At 49.1% G+C, this 27361-nt stretch overlaps 1 protein-coding gene across 3 annotated transcripts; it reads left to right on the forward strand.

Annotated features, from left to right (window-relative positions):
- On the forward strand, positions 1–26910 carry ANKRD35 (ankyrin repeat domain 35; the record flags this gene model as incomplete). 3 transcript variants are annotated; one of them, XM_080693199.1, is made up of 13 exons in its annotated part: positions 1–39; positions 10737–10867; positions 13161–13288; positions 13594–13658; positions 14613–14670; positions 15567–15637; positions 15955–16061; positions 17621–17802; positions 19008–19045; positions 19197–21197; positions 24826–24915; positions 25128–25193; positions 26848–26910. In XM_080693199.1, 13 exons carry the CDS (start codon positions 1–3, stop codon positions 26908–26910), a joined length of 3039 nt encoding a protein of 1012 aa, XP_080549325.1. The 3 variants fall into 3 exon arrangements, with proteins under 3 accessions (XP_080549325.1, XP_080549326.1, XP_080549327.1); XM_080693200.1 differs by having other exon boundaries at positions 13200–13288; XM_080693201.1 differs by lacking the exons at positions 10737–10867; positions 13161–13288 and having other exon boundaries at positions 1–33; positions 13638–13658.
- Positions 26911–27361: the final 451 nt, after the last annotated feature.

Below are 27361 nucleotides of genomic sequence, written 5' to 3' on the forward strand. Positions count from 1 at the left end.
ATGAAGCGCATTTTCTCCTGCTCCAGTTCGCAAGTGGCGGTAGGTGCCAACACGCTTGGGCGATGGGGCTGGGGCTGGGGTCCGAGCCCTGTGGTGACGGAAGTCCCATGCCAGGTGCGGTGGCCTCGTCTCCTCATCGGCTCCCGCAGCGCAACGCTAACTCTGTGTCATTCCTAACCGTCCCCGGCTCCTGACTTGCCTTCCTAACTCGCACCCTCCCTAGGCTCCTTTCCCTTGGGCCCGCGTCCTCCTAGCATCCACACCCCAACTTCTGCAGCCCTGCTCCCAAAGCTCTGCTCTCTACTTCTTCTCTGTCCCCCACTTCCGAACCACCCCAAGTATCAGCCCCAGTCCTGCCCAGCCCTGACCCCTTCTACCATCCCCCATTGCTGCCCCACAGCTTCATTTTCCTTCCTTGTCCGGTCCTCACATCCTTCCAGTACGACCCGTTTGCTGTCTTCCCAACAGATAGCCTTCCCCCGCCCTCCTCACAGTCTCCAGTCCTTGCCTCATCCCCACCCCAGCCACTTCTACTGCAGCCCCCTATCAGAGGACTGAGCCTCCGACATTCCAAACCCCTCCCCATCCATTGATGCCCTGGTTTGCCTGATTTCTTCCGATCCCACTTTTCCTCTTCGCCTGGCCTCCTCCTGCTCACTGTGGGTTAATCTTGCAGTCTAGCCAGCCTGACAGGCACTGCCAGAGGACGCACAGTTGCCTGGCTGCTCCCCAAAGGACTGGGTGAGTTGCCTGCAGAATCCACTCGGGCCAGTTCACTGCAGTGTCTGCTCATCAGACTGGTTCTTGGGCCAGTAGGGACTTTGTGCCCATTTTTCCCCAGACTTCCTTTACCCTGATCCCTCACCCAGTTCTTTAGGTCTTGTGTTGCCTTTGGTTGAGTTTAGGAAAAGTAATGGTGAAAGGAGAAGATGAAGGGTCTTCTTGAGAGTTCCCAGAAGTCATTCAATTCTCCATATCCCCCAGAAAAAAACACAAGATTACAAAAACTGGTGGCTCAGGGAGTGTACAGCTTCTCTTTCTCTAAAGATATATCTCTGGGCTGGCTGTGGTGCCACACACCTAAATTCCCCTACTTGGGAGGCTGGGACAGGAGGATCACAGCCAGCCTCAGCTACTTAGTGAGGCCCTCTGCAACTTAGTGAGACCCTATTTCAAAATAAAGAATAAAAAAAAAAAAAAAAAAACAGGGCTGGGGTGTAGCTCAGAGGTAGAATGCCCCTGGGTTCAATCTCCAGTATCTAAATAAATAAATAAATAAATAAATAAATAAATAAGGGCTGGGATGTAACTCAGAGGTATAATGCCCCTAGATTCAATCCTTAATACACACATACATAGGCACATGTGCAAATGTTCTATTATGGGGCGTGGTAGAGCACACCTGTAATCCCAATACTTAGGAGGCTGAGACATAAGGATTATAGGTTAGAGACCAGCCTCAGCAATTTAGCGAGATCCTATTTCAAAATAATTTTAAAAGGGCCCGGGGGGGGGGGCCAGGCGTGGTGGTGCACACTTGTAATCCCCGTGCTTGGGAGGCGGAGACAGGAGGATGGCGCAGGTTCGAAGCCAGCCTTGCTGGCTTAAGAGACCCTGTTTCCAAAAATAAAAAATAGGTCTGGGAGTGTAGCCCAGTGGTTGAAGGGCTTCCAGGAACCTCAGTACCACCAAAAAAAAAAAAAAAAGCGGGGGGGCCGGGGGTAAGCCGGGCATGGTGGCACTCACTTGTAATCCCAGCATTTGGGAGGCTTGAGACAGGAGGATCACAGTTCATGGACAGTCTCGGCTACTACTTAATAAGGCCCTTTGTAATTCAGTGAGACCCAGTTTCAAAATAAAGAATAAAAAATAGGGCTGGGGGTGTAGCTCGGAAGTAGAATGCCCTTGGGTTCCATCCCCAGTATCATAAAAAAAGCCACAGGTGTTGCTTGGAGGTTCAGTTCCCAGATTGGGATTGTGGATCACTTAAAGTGACATAGCTGTCTGCATGTAGTAATGCTGCTTAGCTATCTTGACTCTGTGTTGTCATTCATGGACAAGTATGAGAAATGCTCAGTTAGTTCACTCTGTATCCAGGCCACAGAAACCTAGAAGAAAGCTCTGAGGCAGAAGTGGGAGCTCTGTTGAGACCTGCCATTGTCCCATTTGCATTTGCTTCTTCATGTAGTTTCCACACATTAATCTACCAGTTAAAAGGCACTTACTAAACTCGGAATGGTGGTATGCATCTCTAATCCTAGGACTTGGGAGGCTGAGACCAGCTTCAGCAACATAACCAGACTCTCAGCAACCTGTTGAGACTTCGTTTCAAGACAAAAAGTTGTTGTTTTTTAAGGGCTGTAGGAGCTGTGCGTGGTGGTACATGCTTGTAATCCCAGCATTTGGGAAACTGAGACAGGAGAATTGTGGTTTGTGGACAGCCTCAGCTACTTTGTGAGGCCCTTTGCAACTCAGACCCTTTTTCTTTTCTTTTCTTTTTTTCTTCTTTTTTTTGGTGGTACTGGGTGGAGTTCCTGGAAACTCTTCTACCCCGGGCTACACTCCCAGACCTATTTTATATATTTTTATTTGGAAACAGGGTCTCTTAAGCCAGCGAGGCTGGCTTCAAACCAGCGCGATCCTCCTGTCTCTGCCTCCCAAGAGCGGGGATTACAAGCATGTGCCACCACACCCGGCCAGTGAGACCCTTTTTCAAAAATAAAGAATAAGCCGGACATGATGGTGCACACTTGTAATCCCAAGGAGGCTGAGATAGGAGGATAGTGCAGGTTCAAAGTCAGCTTCAGTTACTTAATGAGGCTCTCAGCAACTTAGTGAGGGCCTGTTTCCTAATAAAATATAAAAAAATAGGTCTGGGAGTATAGACCAGAGGTAGAAGGCCCCTGGGTTCCATCCCCAGTATGGAAGGAAGGAAGGAAGGAAGGAAGGAAGGAAGGAAGGAAGGCAGGCAGGCCAGGCGTGCTGGCACACACTTGTAATCCCAGTATTTGGGAGGTGGAGGAGGATCGCAGTTCTTGAACAGCCTCAGCTACTTAATGAGGCCCTTGGTAACTCACTGAGACGCTGTTTCAAAATAAAATAGGTCTGGGGTGTATCTTGGAGGTAGAATGGCCCTGGGTTCCATCCCCAGTACTGAAAGAAAAAAAAAAAAAAAGAAAGAAATAGGGCTGGGGGTATAGCTTGGAGGTAGAATATCCCAGATTCAATCCCCAGTAATACACACACACACACACACACACACACACACACACACACACACACCACTTACTATCAGATGTAGTTTAGTGGTAGAGTGCTTGCCTAGCATGTGAGAAGCCCTGGGTTTAATCCCCAGGTCAGAAAAAAAGAATGAATAAAAGAGAAGGGAAGAAAAAGACATTCACTATTATAGGAACTTGAAACGGAGGTCACCAGATTGTCTTGACCTACACTGACTTTATTTATGGGGTCTGTTCTATAGACACTGAAAGTCCTCACTGCTGCCCTTCCTTTCAGGTTTGCAGAGCCTGCCCTCCTTAGGAGTGGGGATTGTTCATTCTTCTGATTCTCCAGTCCTTAGGCAGTGCCTTCTTCCTCTCAAGATGCTGGCATGAGCAATGGGCCAGATCTTGGGGTTGGGAACCATCCTGCAGTCCTTCTTGACTATGAGGAATATCCCACCTGTTCTAAACTCTTCTTGGTATGACAAGAGCTCAGTATAAACTAGGCATGGTAGTGCACACTTGTAATCCCAGTACTTGGGAGGAGGATCAAAAGTTCCTGACCAGCCTTAGCTACTTAATGAGGCCCTCCACAACATAGTGAGATCCTGTTTAAAAATAAAGAATAAACCGGGTGTGGTGGCGCACTCTTGTAATCCCAACATTTGGGAGACTGAGACTGAAGGATCATGGTTCGCGGACAGCCTCAGCTACTTAGTGAGGCGCTCCATAACTTAGTGAGACCCTGTTCCAAAATAATAAAAACAGGGCAGGGGGTGTAGCTTGGAGGTCAAATGCCCCTGGGTTTCACCCCCAGACAGATCCACAAAAACAAATAAGTAAATAAAGATAAAATAAAGAATAAAAAATAGGGCTAGGAGTGTAGATTGGAGGTAGAATTCCCCTGAGTTCGAGCCGGGCGTGGTGGTGCACGCTTGTAATCCCCGCGCTTGGGAGGCTGAGACAGGAGAATCGCACATGTTCGAAGCCAGCCTCAGCTACTTAGTGAGGCTCTCAGCAACTTAGTGAGACCCTGTTTCCAAATAAAATATAAAATGGGTCTGGGAGTATAGCCCGGAGGTAGAAAGCCTCTGGGTTCCACCCCCAGTACCACCCAAAAAAAAAAAAAAAAAAAATTTCCCTGAGTTCCATCCCCAGTACTACTAAATGTGTGTGTGTGTGTGTGTGTGTGTGTGTGTGTGTGTGTGTGTGTGTGTACTGAGGTTATAGGAAGTATATTTGGTGGATTTATCTCTCTGTGTGTGGTGCTAGGGATTGAATCCAGGGGCATTGTACCTCCAATCTATACCCCCTGCCCTTTAGTGTGTATGGATGGATTGGGTATATTTAGAACTATCTAGCTGAAAGGAACTTTTCCTCTATCAGACTGGGGTTGCAGAAAGTACGAAGCTAGATCAATCTCAGCTGCAGGTTGTTTCCTTGTGAGAGTTCTGCGCACTTCCCAGCATCATTTTTCTCCACTCCTTTGGGTGGTGAACCATGCGGAACCCGTTTGTCAGAGAAACAGTATGACAGCCTTCCTGGCCAGTCCAAAAACCTGGTTTTCCAGTCACACCTGGAGGTAGCCTCTCCCTATTCACACTCTACCCCTCAGACCCCTATGTCCAGAGCCAGAGCCCTGCACCTCCAGTCTAAGGTAAGGACTAAAAGATCAGCGATCACTTTGAAATGTAGTACAGGCCTATAATCCCAGGACCTGGGAGGCTGAGACAGGAGGATCATAGGTTCGAAGCCAGCCTTAGCCATTTTGTGAGGCTGTCAGCAACTTAGTGAGATCCTGTTTCAAAATTAAAAAAAATAACATTGGGGATCTAGCTCAGAGGTAGAATGCTCTTGGGTTCAATCTCCAGTAAAACACACACACACACATATACACACACGTGCACACATGTTAATCTATATTATGCACTATATGAGGAGATCAACAAACAAAAAAAATCAGCTCCTATCATCTCATTTTAATTTTTTTTTTTTTTTTTGGTATGGGGGATTGAATCCAGTAGCATTTTACCTCTGAGTTACATCCTCAGCCCTTTTTAAAATTTTTGAAATAAATTCTCCCAAAATTGCTGAGACTGACCTCAAGCTGGTGATCCTCCTGTCTGAACTTTTCACTACTGAGATTATGGGCATATGCCGCTGCACCCAGCTATCTCATTTTATATTAAAGGAAGGGTAGCCGGGCGTAGTGACGCACGCTTGTAATCCCCGCGCTTGGGAGGCTGAGACAGGAGAATCGCATAGGTTCAAAGCCAGCCTCAGCTACTTAGTGAGGCTCTCAGCAACTTAGTGAGACCCTGTTTCCAAATAAAATATAAAATAGGTCTGGGAGTATAGCCCGGAGGTAGAAAGCCTCTGGGTTCCACCCCAGTAGCACCAAAAAAAAAAAAAATTAATAAGGGAAGGGTATCTTTGAGGATGCCTTGCAGACCAGTTTACTCTGCCTATGTAGAAAGCAGACTAAATAGGGCACTGGAAAATAGCTTCAAACTGTTGGCCCTGAATCAGCACAGAGGGATGTCCACGGCATTTAAAATGTTGAGAGGCAGGTCCTGGTTCCTTCAGGGAAGCCATTCCATGTTCAGTCACCTGTTCTGTTTCAGTAGCCATTGTCTTTTCTTCTTACTGCTGTGAGACACAAGAGTGAGCAATCACCCCTGCAAAGTCTCCCTCATCTCAACTATGCAGCTGGGCATGCTGGTATGCACCTGGACTTCTAATACTTGGAAGGCTGAGACAGGAGGATTGCAGGTTGGAGGCCAGCCTCAGCATATCAGGCCCTGGACAACTTAGTGAGACTCTGTTTCAAAATAAAAAATAAAGAGCCGGGCGTGGTGGCGCACGCTTGTAATCCCAGCCTTTGGGAGGCTGAAACCGGAGGCTCTGCGGTTCGCAGACATCCTCAGCTACTTAGTGAGGCCCTCTGCAACTAAGCGAGACCCTGTTTCAAAATAAAAGAATAAAATATAGGATGGGGGTGTAGCTCGGATGTTGAGTGCCCCTGGGTTCCTTCCCCAGACCCACAAAATAAATAAATAACTAAATAATAAATAAATAACTAAAATAGTGCTGGAGGTGTGGCTCAGAGGTAGAATGCCCCTGGGTTCAATCCCCAGTGCCCCTCCCCCAGACACATACACACAGAGGAAAAAGAAAAAAAGGGAGAAAGAGAGGCGCCTTTACTCTCAGACGTTGTTCATGGCTGGAATGAGCAAAGCCCATTCCTCCCGCTCCTCGAGCCGGGGAACTGTCCTGAGCACAGGAAAATCCAAAGTGCGCCCAGCAAAGCCGGGAGCTATAGAGATGGGACTAGCATTTGTCACGTCGCTACAAGGTGACAGACCGCGCTAGGGCTTTATATATTGTCACATCATTAGGAAACGGAGCTTCAAGCTGGGTGTGTGTGGCGCACGCTTGAGATCCCAGTGTTTGCGAGGCTGAGACAGAAGGATCACAGGTTCACGGACAGCCTCAGCTACTTAGTGGAGGCCCTTTGCAACTCAGACCCTGTTTCAAAATAAAGAATTCAAAAAATAGTGCTGGGGTGTAGCTTGGAAGTAGAATGACCCTAGGTTCCATCCCCAATACCGAAAAAAAAAAAAAAAAGAAGAAACTGAGGTTCAAAGATATTTTTATATGTCAAATATTCAGAGACAGAGTTTGAATTAAGATTTTTTTTTTCCAGTACTGGGAATGGAACCCAGAGGCTTTCTACAGAGATAGAAAAGCTACAGCCCAGCCCCATTTTTTATTCTTTTTTTGTTTTCCTTTGGGGTACTGGGGGTGGAACGCAAGGGCTTTTCTACCTCTCTGAGCTATACTCCCAGACCTTTTTTATACTCTATTTGGAAACAGGGTCTCACTTAAGTTGCTGAGAGCCTCACCAAGTAGAGGAGGCTGGCTTCGAATGCGTGCGATCCTCTTGTCTCAGCCTCCCAAGCGCTGGGATCACAAACGTGCACCACCACGCCCGGCTTTGATTGATTGATTGATTGATTGATTGATTGATTTGGTAGTACTGGGGTTCCTGGAAACCCTTCTACTTCCGGGATACACTCCCAGACCTATGTGATATATTTTTTTTTAATTTGGAAACAGAGTCTCTTAAGCCAGCGCGGCTGGCTTCGAACCTGCGCGATTCTCCTGTCTCCCCCTTCCAAGCGCGGGGATTACAAGCATGCGGCTTAGTCTTTATTTTGAAACAGGGTCTCATTGAGTTGCAAGTTAAGATCAGGCATCAGAGGCAAGTGTGGCGGTGCTCACCTGTAAACCCAGTACTTGGGAGGCTGAAACAGGAGGATCAAGGCTTGTCTCAGCAACTTAGTGAGCCGCTTTGCAACTTAGCGAGATCCTGTTTCAAAATAAAGAATAAAATATAGGGCTGGAAGCCGGGCGTGGTGGTGCACACTTGCAATCCCAGCATTCAGGAGGCTGAGACTGTAGTATCGCGATTCGCAGACATCCTCAGCTACTTAGTGAGGCTCTCTGCAACTTAGACCCTGTTTCAAAATAAAGAATAAAAAATAGGGCAGTGGGTGGAGCTCGGAGGTTGAATGCCCCTGGGTTCCATCCCCAGATCTGAAAAAAAAAAAAAAAAAAAAAAAACGGAAAAAAAAACAGGGTTTGAGGTGTAGCTCTGGTTCAACCCCCTAGTACTACAAACAAAGAATTAGTATCAAGTGGCCTGGGTAAATTCTAAGTCCAAATTTATCACACTTTTATGAGGTTCTGAACAGGTATCTAACCTCCATGTGCTTCCATTTCTTCTGTCAAAGAGATAAAATAATACCAAATATTAGCTTTAGCCGGGCGTGGTGGCGCACGCTTGTAATCCCCGCACTTAGGAGGCGGAGACAGGAGGATCGAGCAGGTTCGAAGCCAGCTGTGCGCGCTGGCTTAAGAGACCCTGTTTCCAAATAAAAATATAAAAAATAGGTCTGGGAGCGTAGCCCGGAGGTAGAAGGGCTTCCAGGAACCCCAGTACCACAAAAAAAAAAAAAAAAAAAAAAAATTAGTTTTAACTATTTTCCAGGGACACTGAGAGGCTAACTGAAATATTACTTAAAAGGCCCATCAGGAGCCACCAGGGTGGTGCAGGAGTATTATCTTAGAATCCATCTACCCTAGATAATTTTATAGTTTGGGCACTTAAGTCTTTCCTGCTGTTGATTAATCATTTGCCCCGGCTATATAAGCAGTATTTGAAATGAGTTATTGGGCTTCCACAGACCCTATTTCTCTTCACCTCCTCCTGTGACCCCATAAAATGCCGTCTGCCCCACCAATTTCTCACTACTTCCTGTTTTGTTTTTGGAGCTACCATCCATTTATATGGCTCTTTATAGTTTACAAAAAGATTGCATATACTTTAGCTTATTTAATAACGCACAGGGTGATGAGGTAGTTATTATTACACACATTTTACAGATGAGGAAACCTGTTAGAGGTGTTTCATGGCTTGCTCTGGGTCATGAGGCTGAGAATGTAGCTGAACCAGGTCCCAGATTCAGTCCAGCTGACAACATATTCATCCGGGGCCCCTCACAGCACACAGCACACCAGAAATGCTTGTGTTCCTCCCTTCTTCCTTGCCTTTCCCTCCCAGGACCTAGGCAGGCTTCTCTATGCTCTCATTCCTGGGTGTCTTTACACAACTTTCTCTTTTACGCCCTGTAAGACTTCAATTATTGTAATTACTCCTCCACCCGAAAAACTCAAGCTGGGATGGTAGAACAATGTGTGGCCAGGTGTGGCTGTTGTCTGGGACAGCTGCTCCCTGCCAGGGAGCCAGGAAGGACTGGGGGAGGCAGAGGGGGAGGGGGTCCTCTTCTGCCTTTTTTCTTTTCTTTTCTTTTTTTGGTATGGGGATTGAATCCAGAGGCATTCTACCTCTGAGCTACACCTCCAGTCTGATTTTATTTATTTATTTATTATTGCGCTACTAGGAATGGAACCCAGGGGCATTCTAAAATTTATTTTAGCCGGGCTTGGTGGCGCACGCTTGTAATCCCCGCACTTGGGAGGCTGAGACAGGAGGATCGCACAGGTTCAAAGCCAGCCTCAGCTACTGAGTGAGGCTCTCAGCAATTTAGTAAGACCCTGTTTCCAAATAAAATATAAAATAGATCTAGGAGTATAGCCTGGAGGTAGAAAAGCCCCTGGGTTCCATCCCCAGTACCACCAAAATAAATAAATAAAATAAAATTTATTTTATTTTTGTACTGAGGATTGAACCCAGGGGTTACCTCTGAGCTACACCCCCAGCCTGATCTTTCTTTCTTTTTTCTTTCTTTCTTTCTTTCTTTCTTTCTTTCTTTCTTTCTTTCTTTTTCTTTCTTTCTTTTTGCGGTACTGGGGATGGAACCCAGGGGTATTTGACCTCCGAGCTACACCCCTATTTTTTATTCCTTTTTTTTTTTGGTGGTACTGGGGTTCCTGGAAACCCTTCTACCTCCAGGTTATACTCCCAAACCTATTTTTTTTAATATATTTATTTTTTATTTGGAAACAGGGTCTCTTTAACCAGTGAGGTTGGCTTCAAACCCACGCGATCCTCCTGTCTCCACCTCCCAAGCGCGGGGATTACAAGCGTGCACCACCACGCCCAGCTTATTTTTTATTCTTTATTTTGAAATGGTCTCACTGAGTTGCAAAGGGCCTCACTAAATAGCTGAGGCTGTCCACGAACCGTGATCCTCCTGTCTCAGCCTCCCAAATGCTGGGATTATAAGTGTGCGCCACTATGCCTGGCTTGCTGAGGATATTCTTGAACATGTGATCATCCTGCTTCAGTCTCCCAAGTACTGGGATAACAGGCCACATCCAGTTCATAAATTTTTTGTGTGTGTGGTGCTGGCAATTGAACCCAAGGGCATCCTATCTCTGAGCAAAATCCCAGCCCTTTTTGTTATTATTTTGAAACAGGGTCTTAAGTAGCTGAGTCTGGTTTCGAACCTGTATGATCCTCCTATCTCAGCCTCCCAAGAACTGAGATCACAAGCATGCATCACCATGCCTAGCTACACCTGTAATTTTTTTTTTTTTTTTTTTTTTTTTGGTGGTACTGGGGTTCCTGAAAGCCCTTCTGCCTCCAGGCTACACTCCCAGACCTAGTTTATATTTTTATTTGGAAACAGTGTCTCTTAAGCCAGTGAGGCTGGCTTTGAACCAGTGCGATCTTCCTGTCTCCGCCTCCCAAGTGTGGGGATTACAAGTGTGCGCCACCACGCCCAGCTACACCTGTAATTTTTAATTCAGTGGTCCAGGTACCTTTAGGTTCAGGCTGGCAATAACCAGCAACAGCTGTTGGTGGCATCTGGGTTGGTTAATGTTTAGTTGGCCTCCTAAAGGACCAAATAATCTAGGGTGAGTTGTGAAAGACTGAGAGGACCTTAGGAGTCTTTCTTATTCCTTGCTAGACATCTGGCATCTCCCTCTTTCCTTTCTCCACACCCTCCCCATCCTCCACATGTACACTTTATGGCTTTGGATCAGGTGGAGAGATGGAACCGTCGAGATCAGAAGCTGCTGGAAGCAGTGCAGCGGGGGGACGTGGGACGCGTGGCCGCCCTGGCCTCCAGGAAGTCGGCCCGGCCCACGAAGCTAGACTGCAACGGCCAGTCCCCGTAAGTCCTCTTGGCCCTACCACTGTGTGGTTCCATTTTCTCTCTCTCTCTCTCTCTCTCTCTCTCTCTCTCTCTCTCTCTGTACTGGGAATTAAACCCAAGAGTGTTCTACTTTACCTATACCCCAGCCCTATTATTTATTTATTTATTTATTTATTTATTTATTTATTTATACTAGGGATTGAGTCCAAGGGTATTCTAGCTCTAGCTAACCTCCTGCCCTGTTTTATTTATTTAATTTAGTTTTGCTAAGTTGCTGAGAGCCTGGCTGAATTGTTGAGGTTGTACTTTAACCTGCAATCCTTCTGTCTGAGCCTTCCAAATACAGGCAGATGTCATCATGCCCATGTGTGGGTTTTTGTTGTTGTTACTGTGTGTGTGTGTGTGTGTGTGTGTGTGTGTGTGTGTGTGTGTGTTACTGGGGATTTGACTCAAGGGCATTCTACTGAGCAAAACTCCAGTCTTTTTTTTTTTTTTTTTTTTTTTTGTGGGTCTGAAGATGGAACCCAGGGGGCATTTGACCTTCGAGCTATACCCCCGACCTATTTTTTATTCTTTATTTGGAAACAAGGTCTCACTAAGTTGCGAGGGCCTCACTGAGGGTCTACGATTCTCCAGTCTCAGCCTCCGAATGCTGGGATTACAAGCGTGCGCCACCACGCCCGGCTCCCAGTCTTATTCTTTGTTCTGAAGCAGTGTCTTGCTAAGTTGCTGAGACCTGCCTGGAACCCGTGCTCCTCCTGTCTCAGCCTCCCACATACCGGGCTTAGAGGCATGCATCACTGCACCTGGTTCTGTTTCCTTTTGAAAGCCTCACACTCTAATATGATGTGGGTCAGGGAATGCCTACAACTTCGGAGTCCTTTTTGTTGTCTTATTAGTAAGCCTGTTGATAACCCTTTGCCATACATCAAGTGCAGCACAGTGTGGGGGAAGATCTCATTCCCTGGCTCCATCCCCTCTCATCCCACACTGACAGCACTGAATTGAAAAGGATGTAAAGTGCACTAAACAAACAGCAGTGAACACACCGAATAGTTTCTTTATTGCACAAGTGGAAGGGTGTGTGTTTGGGAAATGCGGAATGAAGTGGTAACCATGGGAGCCACAGGGCCGAGGGACTGATTAGAATAAGGGAAAAGCCGGGCGTGGTGGTGCAAGCTTGCAGTCCCCGCACTTGAGAGGCTGAGACAGGAGGATTACACAGGTTTGAAGCCAGCCTCAGCTACTTAGTGAGGCTCTCAGCAACTTAGTGAGACCCTGTTTCCAAATAAAAGTATAGCCCAGAGGTAGAAAGCTTCTGGGTTCCACCCCCAGTACCACCATTAAAAAAAAGAATAAGGGACATATCCCCCCTGTCGCGCCTGCAAAGGCCCAGCCCCTGGCTGCTTTTTTTTTTTTTTTTTTTTTTTTTTTGGTAGTACTGGGATGGAATCCAGAGGCTTTCTACCTCCGGGCTACACTCCCAGACCTATTTTATATTTTATTTGGAAACAGGGTCTCACTGAGTTGCTGAGAGCCTCACTAAGTAGCTGAGGCTGGCTTTGAACCTGTGTGATCCTCCTGTCTCAGCCTCCCAAGTGCGGGAATTACAGCGTGGGGATTACAAGCATGTGCCACCATGCCTGGCCTTCCTGGCTGCTTTTTTTTGACACTTCTGCTTCCAGTAAAGATTCGGTGCACAGAGAGGCAGGTCACTGTGTGTCCCCGCAACACCCGGTGTGATCAGGCCTGTTGCGCTTAATTCTAGCCTTTGCCTCTGGCTTTGTCTGGCTATGACCTTCATTCCCAGGAAGTCAGGCTAGACAGCTTCCCCTCTGCCTTAGGGACTGGCCTGGCAATGTGTTAGGATTCCCTCTTCTAGCTGGTGTGGTGGTACAGGTACTTGAAGGGCTGACAGTGGGAGGATCATAGGTTCAATGCCAGCCTCCACCACTTAGCAAGGCCCTCAGCAACTTAGCAAAAACTTGTTTCATAATAAAAAAGCAAGGCCAGGCGTGGTGGCGCATGCTTGTAATCCCTGTGCTTGGGAGGCGGAGACAGGAGGATCGCGCATATTCAAAGTCAGCTGCGCTGGCTTAAGAGACCCTGTTTCCAAATAAAAAAGTATAAAATAGGTCTGGGAGTGTAGCCCAGAGGTAGAAGGGCTTCCAGGAACCCCAGTACCACCACCAAAAAAAAAAAGCGAGGGAGGTGTAGATCAGAGTTAGAATATCCCTGGGTTCAATCCCAAGTGCTCCCCCCACACACACACTAAAGATTCTTCCTTCTTTATCCCCTGGTCCTTTCATTCCTCTTTCATTCCTCTTCCTGTGCGCTTTGATTCTGGCAGGTTTCATCTGGCTGCCTCCAAAGGCCTGACAGAGTGTCTGACGATACTGCTTGCAAATGGGGCTGATATCAACAGCAAGAACGAGGACGGTGAGTTCCACTGAGCGCTGGACTTAAGCTGCTTGCTGGTCCTTTTACAGCCGCCGTGGGGGTCTGGCTGTAGACCCTTGCGTCTGTCCCCAGTAATACCCCCGGAGTTCCCCTCCCTGCAGGCTGGCCACATCTCCACCATAGGTACCAGCTGCTTGAGGAACAGGAATTTCTGGCCTGGTGTGGCTGAGAGCTTCTCTTTCTAATCTCCCTCTGATTATCTGTGCGTCTCCTGTCTTCCCACCCCATGAGTCATCGCAGGCACCAGGCCACCTACCCTTCCTCTCTCGTCTTTCTCTTTCCAGGAAGCACCGCCCTGCATTTGGCCACCATCTCTTGCCAGCCGCAGTGTGTCAAGGTCCTGCTTCAGGTGAGAGCAACCCCTTGCTGAGGTGGTGCACGCCTGTGATCCCAGTACTTGGGAGGCTGAGACAGGAGGATCCCAGGTTCCAGGCCAGCCTCAGCAATTTAGGGAGCCTCTGTTTCAAGATAAAAAATAATGTTTCAAAATAAAAAATAAGCTGGCATGATGGCGCATGCCTGTAATCCCAGTACTTGGGAGGCTGAGACAAGGAGGATTCCACGTTTGAGGCCAGGATGCAGTAATTTAGCAAGACTTTGTTTTAAGATAAAAAATAAAGCTGAGCATGGTGAAACACACTTGTGATCTCAGTGAGCTGTGAGCTGCCTGCGGGGCACAGCTTGGGAGGCTGAGACAAGAGCAACGCAGGTTCATGGCCAGCCTCAACTACTTAGTGAGGTCCTCCGTAACTTAGTGAGACCCTGTTTCAAAATAAAGAATAAAAAAAATAGAGCAGAAGCCGTGCGAGGTGGCACACGCTTGGAATTCCCCACGCTTGGGAGGCGGAGACAGGAGAATCGTGCAGATTCGAAGCCAGCTTCACTGGCTTAAGAGACCCTGTTTCCAAATAAAAATATAAAAATAGGCCTGGGAGTGTAGCCCGGAGGTAGAAGGGTTTCCAGGAACTCTAGTACCACCAAATAAATAAAAAAATAATAAAAGGCTTGGGGGTATATAGCTTGGAGGTAGAATGTCCCTGGGTTCAATCTCCAGTACCCAACAAACAGTAAAGCAGCAGCCAGGGAATCAGGTGTCTTTTTCCCTAGCACATTTCTTTACCTATCACTGGATTTTCCCTGGGCCCCAGGGTTACGAACAGGGTAGAAATTCAAGGCTGCCTGTCCTCTCCTGCAAGTCAGAGCCCTCCTGTCCTTCCCCCTGTCAGGAGGGTGACCCAGCAAGGGGAGGGGTAAAGATGCTAACCCCAAGCTCCCAGCTTCTTCCCTTTGTGGCTATTTTCAGCACGGTGCTAATGAAGATGCTGTGGACGCAGAAAACCGTAGTCCGCTGCACTGGGCAGGTGAGAGCCAGGGATGGTGGGAATGGGACCGCAGGGACTACAGTGAGGGGGTGGGGAGGAGAGGGGAAAGTGGTGTGGGAGGGGCAGCCAGGGTTAATTGATACTATGCAGGATGGAGCCCTGTGTGGTGGTGCACACCTGTAATCCCAGTACTTGGGAGGCTGAGATAGGAAGATTTCAGGTTTCAGGCCAGTCTCAGCAATGTAGTGAGGTTCTTGGCAACTTAGCGAGACCTTGTTTCCAACCTAAAAAAAAAAAAAAAAAATGAGCCAGGCGTGGTGGCTCACGCTTATAATCCCAGCATTCTGGAGGCTGAGACTGGAGGATCACGGTTTGCAGACAGCCTCAGCTACTTAGTGAGGCCCTCCGCAACTTAGTGAGACCCTGTTTCAAGATAAAGAATAAAAAATAGTGCATGGGGATGTAGCTTGGAGGTCAAATGCCTCTGGGTTCTGACCTGCAAAAAAAAAAAAGAAAGAAAAAAAATAAAAAATAGGACTGGAGGTGTAGCTCAAAGGTAGAATGCCCCTGGTTCAATCCCCAGCACCACAAAAGAAAAAGAAAGATAGAAAGAAAAGGAACTGGCCGGGCGTGGTGGTGCACGCTTGTAATCCCCGCGCTTGGGAGGCAGAGACAGGAGGATCGCGCAGGTTCGAAGCCAGCCGCGCGTGCTGGCTTAGGAGACCCTGTTTCCAAATAAAAATGTAAAAATAGGTCTGGGAGTGTAGCCCGGAGGTAGAAGGGCTTCCAGGAACCCCAGTACCACCAAGAAAAGAAAAGAAAAGAAAAGAAAAGAAAAGAAAAGAAAAGAAAAGAAAAGGAAGAGCTGTGAGAGTCGTGTGTGAGTGGATGCCCGTCCTGCTTTCCCGTAACCCCACCACCCTCACTCCTCCCAGCCTCCTCCGGCTGTGCCTCCAGCGTGCTACTGCTGTGTGACCACGAGGCCTTCCTGGACGTGCTGGACAATGTGAGTGTCAGGCGGGTGGCATCCTGTATGGCAGGCTGCTGCTCTCTTGGAGTTTGATTGGGTAAATTCCTGTCCCAGATGTGGAGCGCCACCCTCCCTTTCCATTCCCTCCTCTTCCTCCTCCCCCTCAAAGAGGAGTTAAGCCTTATCTTCTGGGGAGCTTCTAACCTTCGGAAAGAGAGTATTTAGCCCTGAGATCTGTTTTGTTTTTCTCCCAGAAGGGAGAGGGGAGAGGGGAGTTGGTAAGATTGTGCCCGGCCCGTGGCGCTCTCTGGCTCTTCATAATCCCCCTTCCCATAATCCCATAATCTCTGCAGGATGGACGTACACCCCTGATGATCGCGTCACTGGGTGGTCACGCAGCTATCTGCTCCCAGCTGCTGCAGCGAGGTGCCCGAGTTAATGTCACAGACAAGGATGACAAGTGAGCCTTCCCCATCTTCCCACCCCAGTTTCCAGACTCTGACCCATCTAGAAAGAAGCCATGGGCAGTGTGTGTGTGTGTGTGTGTGTGTGTGTGTGTGTGTGTTGTGGAAGAGGGTAAACTGGTCTCTCTCCTTTTGGGTACCTCCTTCCTCCCCAGCAGTGGTTCAGAAGAGTCCCGTCTGCGGCCATGACCATCTTCCCAGCACAGATGACCCCAGAAGTAGAATGGACATCTCTGGAGCCAGTGGATTAATTTACTGGTTTTCAGAGCCAGGCCCAGTGGTGTACACCTGTAATCCTAGTACCTGGGAGGCTGAGACAGGAGAATTGTAGGTTCAAGGCCAGCCCAGACAACTTAGTGAGGCCCGGTTTCAAAATAAAAAGATAACTGCCAGGCGTGGTGGCGCACGCTTGTAATCCCCAAGTTTGGGAGGCAGAGACAGGAGGATCGTGCTGGTTCGAAGCCAGTCACGCTGGCTTAATAGACCCTGTTTCCAAATAAAAATATAAAAATAGGTCTGGAATCGTAGCCTGAAGGTAGAAGGGCTTCCAGGAACCCCAGTACCACCTAATAAAATAAAATAAAATAAAAAAATAAAAAGATAACAGAGGTATAGCTCAGAGGTAGAAAGCCCCTGGGTTCAATTGTCAGTATCAACACACGCACACACACACACACACACACACACACACACACACACACACACTGATTTCAAGCTTCTAAACAATGAGATTTTTTTCCAATAAAAAAATTTATGCAAACCGAGCATGGTGGTGCATGCTTGTAATCTCAGCATTGGGAAGCTGAGACAGGAAGATCATGTTTTGTAGACAACCTCAGCTACTACTTAGTGAAGCCCTTTGCAACTCAGTGAGCCCCTATTTCAAAATAAAGAATAAAAAATAGGGCTGGGGGTGTAACTCGGAGGTAGAATGCCCCTGGGTGGTTCCATTCCCAGTACTGGAAAAAAAAAAAAAAAGCCAGGCATGGTGGCCCACATGTGTAATCCCTGCGCTTGGGAGGTTGAGACAGGAGGATCGCAGGTTCGAAGCCAGCCTCAGCTACTTAGTAAGGCTCTCAGCAACTTAGTGAGACCCTGTTTCCAAATAAAGTATAAAATAGGTCTGGGAGTATAGTTCAGTGGTAGAAAGCTTCTGGGTTCCACCCCCAGTACCACAAAGAAATAAAAAATTAAAAAAAGAAAAGCACAGTGCTGGGGCTATAGCTCCGTAGTATAGAACTCACCTATTATGTCTGAGGTCCTGGGCTTGATCTCTGATACTATAAAAGCAGACAAAATGTACGCAGAACCTTGCTGTACTATATAAAGCATATAAAAACGGAGCCCTTCCAGTCGGCTCCCTGCTCTCTGATGCTGCAGCGGCAAGGAGCACTGCTTGAAAGGCTGTGGTCTGGTCGGTCTCAGCTTTGTCCCTGGCTGGCGCTGGGCTGGTGGTGTGAGTCCTCTGCCAGCTGGCCCTGCAGGGGGATTTCTGGAACCCGGACTCCCTGGGTTCATGGAGAACACCTGTGCTCAGACTCGTCCTCACCCACAGATCAGCCCTGATCCTGGCCTGTGAGAAAGGCAGCGCGGAAGTGGCCGAGCTGCTCCTGAGCCACGGAGCCGACGTGGGGGCGGTGGACCGTGGGGGTCACAACGCGCTGCATTACGCGCTCGGCACACAAGACAAGGTGCTGTGGAGGCTGCTGCGGCAGGCCCTGAACCGGAGGCGGGGAGGTAAGAGCCCCCTGGCAATGCCAAGACCTCCTTGAGAGCCAAGGGATTAAAGTAGCTTCTTGCCTGCAGGCGTGGTGGTACACATCTAGTCCCAGGACTCAGGAGGCTGAGACAGGAGGATCGCACGGGTTCAAAGCCAGCCTCAGCTACTTAGTGAGGCTCTCAGCAACCTAGTGAGACCCTGTTTCCAAATAAAATATTTTTAAAAAAAGGTCTGGGAGTATAGCCCGGAGGTAGAAAGCCTCTGTGTTCCACCCCAAGTACCACCAAAAAAAAAAAAAAAAGTAGCTTCTTGCCTGCAGGCATGGTGGTACACATCTAGTCCCAGGACTCAGGAGGCTGAGACAGGAGAATAGCAGGGTTGAGGCCAGCTTCAGCAACTTAGTGAGACCGTTTCAAAAATTAAAAAAATGCCAGGCGTGGTGGCGTACACTTGTAATCCCAGCATTTGGGAGGCTGAGACAGAAGGATTGCGGTTCACAGACAGCTTCAGCTACTACTTAGTGAGGCCCTCTACAGCTCAGTGAGACCCTATTTCAAAATCAAGAATAAAAAATAGAGCTGAGTGTGTAGCCTGGAGGTAGAAAGCCCTTGGATTCCATCCCCAGTACCCCCCCCCCACACACACACACAAAAAAAAAAGTAAAAAATAGGGTTGAGGATGTAGCTCAGAGATAGAATGCCCCTGGGTTCTATTTCCAGTACCACATTAAAAAAAAAACAAAAAAACAAAAAAAAAAAACAGAAAAACAAAGCCGGGCGTGGTGGCACACACTTGTAATCCCTGCGCTCGGGAGGCTGAGACAGGAGGATCGCGCAGGTTCGAAGCCAGCCTCTGCTGGCTTAAGAGACCCTGTTTCCAAATTAAAAATACAAAATAGGTCTGGGAGTGTAGTCTGGAGGTAGAAGGCCCCTGGGTTCCATCCCCAGTACCACCAAAAAACAAAAACAAACAAACAAACAAAAAACAAAGAAAAAACCTACAAAAAAATGAAGAAAATGTAAGATCAGCTCTATCCCTGGGACAGGAAAGTACGTTTCTAGGGGTTAGGGGTCTACTGAGCAAGGGGGCTCCTGGCGCCAGGAAGACGTGTGCTGAGGGCTTTCACACTGTGCCTACTCATCCCAGACCAAGTCTGGGGGTAGCGCGTGTGCTAGAAGCCCATGGGACCTGTCTTCTCTCATTTGCTCCATGTCTTTTACAGGTCAGGGGCTAGTTCAACACCCAGACTTTGCATCCCAGGTAAGGCCCTCAGTGACTTCCGACGCAGCCCAGGCTATCCCACTCCATCTCCTAGTTGCCCTGTTTGGCACCTTGGCATCTAGGGGAAGGAAGGCCCTCCTGGGGCGAGGTGGGCGCACGGCTTCACGCCCCTGCTGTGTTTTTGACACAGGCCTCTCCATCTGAGCCCCAGGTGGGCTCTCCACCTAAGAGCGCCTGGAGAGCAGAGCCCGAGGAGGAGCAGGAGGAAGAGGAGGAGGACCGGTGCTCAGAAGAGTGGAGGTTGAAGTATGAAGAGGAGCAGAGGAAAGTTGTTCAGTTGGAGCAGGAGCTGGTGCGAAAGACGGAAGAGTGTAAGGCTCGAGCCGCGGCCTACTCAGGCCTGGAGAGCCAGATTCGAGAGCAGGTGCAGGAGTTAGGGCTCCTCCTATCCCGGGAGCCAGGAGCTGCAGGAGAGCAGGGTTCTAGCCTCCGGCCTGGAGGGGATGGCATGGAGCAGGGTTGTCCCCTGAACCTGCTGGCTGAGCGTATACAAGAGCTAAAGAAGCAGCGGCAGGCGGGGGCCACAGGAATGCCAACACTGGCTCCCAAGACAGTTGAGGAGTCGGCCCCAGGAGAGATCCAGCATGACGTCCACAAAAGATCCCAATCAAAAGATCAGGGGCCACCCCAGAGCCCAAGGTCTGAGACCATCGGGAAAGCTACAGGACAGCAACTGACCGCCACTGGGAGACAGACCCAGGGTTCTGATCATATGGACCAGCAGTGTGCTGGCCAGAAGGAGAAGCCCCAGGCTCCAGGTGTTGAAGCAGCAGGCACAGTGGCCCAGCCATTGGGCACCGCAGCCATGAACCAGCTCCTGCTACAACTAAGGGAAGAGCTGGCTGCAGTGTGGCGAGAGAAGGATGCTGCCCGAGGGGCTCTGTCAAGACCCATCCTGGAGGGAGCTTTGGGCACGCCTCGAGAGGAGGCTGCAGCAGCTGCCTGGGAGAAAATGGAGGCCAGGTTGGAGCGAGTGCTGGTGAGGCTGGATCGGGCAAAGGCTGGGCTACAGCTGAGACCGGAGGCCCCTGCCCAGGAGTCCAGAGAGGGCATCCCAAAGCCAGCCCCCCGGAGCACCAGAGTGCGTGAAGAGGAGAAGAGGGCTCCCCAAGCTCGAGGAGAGCCTCTGGGGGCCCCTGGAGGCGAGCAGGCTGCAGGGGAAGGCGTGGCAAAGGGGCAGCTGGAGAAGGAGGTGTCTGCGCTGAGGCTGAGCAACAGTAACTTGCTGGAGGAGCTGGGGGAGCTGGGGCGGGAGCGGCAGCGGTTGCAGGGGGAGCTGCAGACCCTGAGCCAGCGACTTCAGCGGGAGTTCGTGCCCAAGCCCGAGGCGCAGGTCCAGCTGCAGCAGCTGCGGAGGAGTGTGGGGCTGCTCACTGAGGAGCTGGCCATGGAGAAGGAGGCCACGGAGAAGCTGCGCAAGCGCCTGGCATCCCAGAGCAGCGGCCTCCGAGGCCTGTGGGACTGCCTCCCCCCTGACCTGGTGGGCAAGGGGAGCGCGCGGCCCACGGCTGCCGAGCCCCTGGAGGAGCTGCAGGCCTGCATCAGCACCCTGGTGGCCCGGCACCGGGAGGCCCAGCAGGTGCTGGCCCGGCTGGAGGCGGAAAACCTGCGCCTGCGGGGATCCCTGAGCCCCAGTGCGGAGCCGGGGGCCTTCTCCCAGGCCCCAACATCCCCCCAAGTGGCCGCCCTGGAGAAGGACTTGGGGAAGTTGGAGGAAGAGCTGCGGGCGGTTCAGGCCACAATGAGCGGGAAGAGCCAGGAGATCAGCAAGCTGAAGCAGCTGCTCTACCAGGCCACCGAGGAGGTGGCTGAGCTGCGGGCTCGCGAGGCGGCCAGCCTGCGGCAGCACGAGAAGACCCGGGGCTCGCTGGTGGCCCAGGCCCAGGCGTGGGGCCAGGAGCTGAAGGCCGTGCTGGAAAAGTATAACACGGCCTGCCGCGAAATGAGCCGGCTGCGGGAGGCGGCGGCCGAGGAGCGGCGGCGCAGCGAGGACCTGGCAGCTCGGGCCACCGAGCAGGAGCGCCAGGCCAGCGAGATGCGCGGGCGCTCCGAGCAGTTTGAAAAAGCTGCCGAGCTGCTCCGAGAGAAGATGGATCACCTCATCGGGGCTTGCCGGGACAAGGAGGCCAAGGTGAGCAGCCAGGGCGCCTGCGAGCCCAGCAGCCTCTGGTCCGTCAGGTGAATGCCCAGCAGAGCACGGTCTTTGGCACGGTCCGCATGATGCTCTGGGGCTGAGGGGCCTGTGGTTGAGACCCGAGGCAAGCATGCAGGACTTGAGTTTGTAAGTGGTGGGCTTCAGGCCCCAGCGGTGGGGCACACACTGTGGCTGAGACAGGAGGATTGCAGATTCCCAGCCAGCCTGTACTACTTAGTGAGGCCCTCTGCAACTCAGTGAGGCCCTGTTTCAAAATAAAAGAATAAAATAGGGCTTGGAGTATAGTTTAGAGGTAGACTTTACCAGGGTTCCACTCCTAGCAACACTACCAAAAAACAAAACAAAACAAAACAAAACAACAATGAGCTTAGACCTACCACCTGTTGGAATATCATGGTTTATTAATTTTTTTTTTTTTTTTTTTTTTTTTTTTTTTTTTTTTTTTTTTTTTTGCTGGTACTGAGGGTGGAACCCAGAGGCTTTCTATCTCTGGGCTATACTCCCAGACCTATTTTATATTTTATTTGGAAACAGGGTCTCACTAAGTTGCTGAGAGCCTCACTAAGTAGCTGAGGCTGACTTCGAACCTGCGCGATCCTCCTGTCTCAGCCTCCCAAACGCGGGGATTACAAGCGTGTGCCACCACACCCGGCTCCATGGTTTATTTTTTATTTATGTTACCGGAGACTGAACTCAGGGGCATTCTGCCTCCATGCTATACCCCCCCAGCCCTTTTTATTTTTTATTTTGAAACAGGGTCTTGTTGGGTTGCTGAGGCTGGCCTCAAACCTGCAATCCTCTGGTCTAAGCCTCTCAAGTGCTGGGATTACAGGGTGCAGCACCATGCCAAGCTATTTATTGGCATTTTGACTTAAATAGTGTATTCACTTGGGAAGAGGCCTGATTATACACTTGGTTGCTGTGGCTTTCCTGAGGTTCTGAGGTGATTCAGGGTTTGACTGGTTAAGTAGAGCCAGGGGTGGCTACTGTTCTTCTCTTCCACTTTTTTTTTTGTACTGAGGATGGAACGCAGGGGCTTTCTATTCTGGGCTACACCCCAAACCTATTTTATTTTTTACTTGGAAATAGGGTCTCACTAGGTTGGTGAGTCTCACTACTTGCTGAGGCTGTCCTTGAACCTTGTGATCCTTTTGCCTCAGCCTCCCAAGTACTGGCATTACAGGTGTATGCCATCACACCCAGCTCGGGGTTTCTTAGTGCTTGTCCTAAAAGTGAGTCCAACATGTTTCAATGAGACATATTTTCTAAATTTTGAACAATTTACAAAAGAATTTTAGTAGGTATAGAATGACCTATGAAATGAATAAATTCAGATTTCTTACTAAAACTTGTATACATGATCACACTTAGAATGATTAAAAATATAAATTATAAGCCAGGCGTGATGGCACACAGTTGTAATCCCAGCATTCAGAGGCTGAGACCTGGGGATCGCGATTCGTGGACAGCCTCAGCTACTTAACGAGGCCCTCCGCAACTTAGTGAGACCCTGTTTCAAAATTAAAAAAAAAAAGGGCAGGGGGTATAGCTTGGAGGTCGAATGCCCATGGGTTCCATCCCCAGACCCGCAAAAAAAAAAAAAAAAAAAAAAAAAAAAAAAATATATATATATATATATATATATATATATATATATATAATGTTTTGAAACAGGGTCTTTCTAAGTTACTAAGAACTGGCAGATATTAAATTTACTTAAGAGGCAGGGTGTGGTGGCATACTCTTGTAATCCTTGTACTTGGGAGACAGAGACAAGAGGGTCACGGGTTTGAGGACAGTTTCAGCTACTTAGGCCCTCTACAACTTAGTGAGATTCTGTTTCAAAATAAAGAATAAAAAGTAGGGCTGGGGGTATATTGGAGGTAGACTGTCCCTGGGTTCAATTCCCAGTACTGCAAAAATAAATAAAAATTAAAAACATTGACAGAGCCAGGTGTGGTGACGCACATTTGTAATCCCAGGCATTCGGGAGGCTGAGACCAGAGGATCAAGGTTCACGGACAGCCTCAGCTACTTAGTGAGACCCTCCACAGCTTAGTGAGACCCTGTTTCAAAATAAAGAATAAGCCGGGTATGGTGGCTCACGCTTATAATCCCAGCATTGGCGAGGTTGAGACAGGAGGATCATGGTTCACAGACAGCCTAAGCTACTTAGGCCCTCTGCAACTTAGTGAGCCCCTGTTTCAAAATAAAGAATAAAGAATAGGGCAGGGGTGTAGCTTGGAGGTCAAATGCCCCTGAGTTCCATCCCCGACCCACAAAATAAATAAATAAATAAAATAAAAAAATAATAAAAATTCTTGAAAGCCCAGTAATTTGGAAGGCTGAGGAAGTAAAATCACAGATTTAAGGCCAGCCTCAGCAATTTTTTTTTTTTTTTTTGTGTGTGGGGCGCTGGGGATTGAACCCAGGGGCATTCTATGTCCAAGCCATATCCCCCAGCCTGATTTTTTTGTTCTTTAATTTGAAACAGGGTCTCACTAAGTTGCAGAGGGCCTTACTAAGTAGTTGAGGCTGGCTATGAACCTGGATTTTCCTGTCTCAGCCTCTCAAGTACTGGGATTACAAGCGTGTGCCACCACACCCACCTATCAGCCTCAGCAACTTAATGAGACCCTGTCTCAAAATAAGAAATAGCCGGGCATGCTATAAAACATAAAATAGGTATGGGAGTATAGCCTGAAGGTAGAAAGCCCCTGGGTTCCACCCCCAGTACAACAACAACAACAACAACAACAACAACAACAAAAAGAAACTCAGTGAGACCCTGTTTCAAAAAAAATAAAGAATGAGCCGGGCACGGTAGCGCACGCTTGTAATCCCAGCATTCGGGAGGCTGAGACTGGAGGATCGCGGTTCACAGATAGTCTCAGCTACTTAGTGAGGCCCTCCGCAACTCAGTGAGACCCGGTTTCAAATTAAAGAATAAAAATTAGGGCAGGGGATGTAGCTTGGAGGTCGAAAGCCCCTGGGTTCCATCCCCAGTACTGAAAAAAAAAAAAAAATAGGGCTGGGGATATAGCTTAGAGGTAAAATCTCCCTGGGTTCAATCCCTAGTGCCACACACACATACATACACAGAAAAAGGTCATGTACTATGGAGTCAAAGCGATTCGAATCATGATTTCATCTCTAATTAGCTGTATAATTTTGACAAATTACTAAACTCATGCTCCTCATCTACAAAATCTAGATAATAACACTTTCCTCAGAGAAGTGTGGGTCTTCTCAGAAGTGTTGTGTTGAGCATAAATGAAACCATGTGTATAAAAATATCTGGCAACCGGACGTGGTGGCACACGCTTGTAATTCCAGCATTTGGGAGGCTGAAACAGGAGGATGGCAGTTTGAGGACAGCCTCAGTTACTACTTAGTGAGGCCCTTTGCAACTCAGTGGGACACTGTTTCCAAAATAAAGAAGAAAAAATCGGCTAGGGGTGTAGCTTGGCGGTAGAATGCCTCTGGGTTCCATCCCCAGTACCGCAAAAAAGAAGAAAGAAAAAGAAAAAAGCTGATTTCTACCTGGGGTGTTGTTTGGGGGAAGGCCTTGGCCTTCATTGGTCCCCTTTCCTTTTGGCTTCAGATCAAGGAGCTGTTGAAAAAGTTGGAACAGCTTTCGGAGGAGGTCCTAGCAGTTCGGGGTGAGAATGCTTGCCTCACCCTGCAGCTGCAGGTATGTCTTGGCCCTCGGGGAAATGGACACTGCTGGAGGAGAGGGTGGACAGTGGGGGTGATGGGAGAGTGATGGATACGTGGGAGACGTCCGGGAGCCATGGAGGCCTGGCTGGGAGTGAGTCTAGCAAAGCTGACCACTTTATTGCTCCTCATGCTTGGCTGAGAGGGGAGGGCGAGTGCACGCCTCCCCTCCCCCATGCTTACTCCCAGGACTCCCAGAAGAGCCACGAGGAGGTCATCTCCACCTACCGGAGTCACCTGCTGGATGCTGCGCGGGTGAGCCAGGCAGTCCTGGGGGAGGCGGAGACCTGGGCGGGCGGGTGAGGGAGTTGCCTTGAGGTCCTCCTCTGTCCTCTGCATACTCGCCCCTTCTCAGAGAGCGGGTTGTGTATGTCTGTGATTCGGGGGAGAGGTCTTTGCCGCTCCTTTTCAACCCCCCATTCATTGTGAGGCCTTCCCCTGTCCCCTGTCCCCTTCCTCATTTTCCTCCTGAGCCAACTTAGCCCTAACCAAGGAAGAAAAGGCAGGTGGCTTGCTCCTGTTTTGCCTGTATGCTACAGGGGAGTGAGGGGCATTCTAGCTCTGAGCTGCAGCCCCAGCCCTTTTTATCTTTTATTATTTTGTTTTGTGGTACTGGGGATCGAACCCAGAGGCATTCTACCTCAAAGCCACACCCTCACACCTATTTTAATTTGGATTTGGAAACAGGGTCTCACAAAATTGCCGAGACTGGCTGTGAACCTGCGATCCTCCTCTCTCAGCCTCCCAGGTAGGTACTGGGAGTGCAAGTGTGCGCCACTGTGCCTAGCGGCTTGCTCCTTTATTAGGAATAATAACCTTAAGGAAGGGATCAGCAGTTGGGTATCCGGCGCTGAACTTCAGATTCATGGTTGTAACCCTCACAGCAATCCTGGAAATAGACACCACCATCTGGGAAGACAGGGAAGCGCCATGGAAACATTAAATACCTTAGAAGCTAAAGTTCAGCCCGGTATGGTGTTGCACACCTGTCATCTCTGTACTTGGGAGGCTGAGATAGGAGGGTAACAAGTTCAAGGACAGCCTCAGAAGTTTAGTGAGGCCCTCTGCCATTTACTGAGATGCTGCCTCAAAATAAAACAGAGCTGAGGGTGTAGCTCAGAGCCAGTATGCCCCTGGGTCCTATCCCCAGTCACACACACACACACACACACACACACACACACACACACACACGGGAAAAAAAAGTCTGTAGCTGGAAGGTTGAATATCTCTGGGTTAAATTCCCAGTGCCTCCCTCACACCCCCCAAAATAAAGCAAGACAAACCTAGCCAAAGTTATAAGTGAGACTATAAACTGGGGATGGAGGTGCATACCTACAATCCTAGTGCCCTGGAGGCTGATTCAAGAGGAGTAGGTTTGAGGACAGTCTCCAGAATTTAGAGAGATCCTGTTTCAAAATTAAATAGGGATGGGGGCATAGTTCAGAGGTAGAATTCCCCTGGGTTCAAAACTTGGTACCAAAAAAAAAAAAAAGAAAAAAAAGAATATATAGGAAATAGTATTCCATTATACCACAGAACATCACTCATCAGTCTTTCTTTCTTTTTTTTTTTTCTTTTTTTTTTTTGGAGGGTGGGAGATGCTAGGGATTGAATCCCAGAGGCATTCTACCTTTAAGCCACACCTTAGCCTGATTTTTTTTTTTTTTTGGTGGTACTGGGGATAGAACCTAGGGGCACTCTACCTCCAAGCTACATGCCCAGCCCTATTCTTTATTCTTTACTTTGAAAGAGGGTCTCACTGTTGCAAAGGGCCTAAGTAGCTGAGGCTGGCCGCGAACCCAGATCCTCCTATGTCAGCCTCCCAAATGCTGGGCTTACAAGCGTGCGCCACCACACAAGGCTCGCTCTCCTGTTTTCTGCCCTTCATCTCCTGTCTTTGCTGCAGGGCTACATGGAGCAGGATGTGTACGATATCCTCCTTCGAGTCCTCAGCATGCAGGAGGAATGAGGCAGCCAGTGTGCTCTCAGAGATGGCGGCGTTCCCTGCTGTGAGTTGCGGACCTCGGGTGAGAAGGGCTAGAGCTCAGGAGAAGGACTCGGGAAAGCAGGCTTATGGAAAGGAATTGCAGTCGCCTTTTACCCCTGTGGTGATGGACCCTGGGAGTGCACTTGAGTTAAGGTCAAGTGAGATGGGGAATGGCTGGAGGAGCTGGGCATCTGGCAGGTGGAAAGAGACTGTGGGGGGACTTAGGGGATGGAGATCTCTGGAAAGGGCTGAGGCACCTGCTGCAGGTCTGGGCCAGGGAGACGCCAGCGAAGGTGAGCGATGCCAGGTCAGTGGAGCAACGCAGTTTCCCAAGGCAGGGCCCTACACATTTATACTTCACGTCCGTACCCTTCACCCGAAGAGCCGCTGTCCACTGTATCTTCTCCCCACCGCTCAGCAGGCCAGAAGATGA

The sequence above is a fragment of the Muscardinus avellanarius genome, assembly GCF_963383645.1.
Source record: "Muscardinus avellanarius genome assembly, chromosome: 3".
Taxonomy (NCBI): Eukaryota; Metazoa; Chordata; class Mammalia; order Rodentia; family Gliridae; genus Muscardinus; species Muscardinus avellanarius.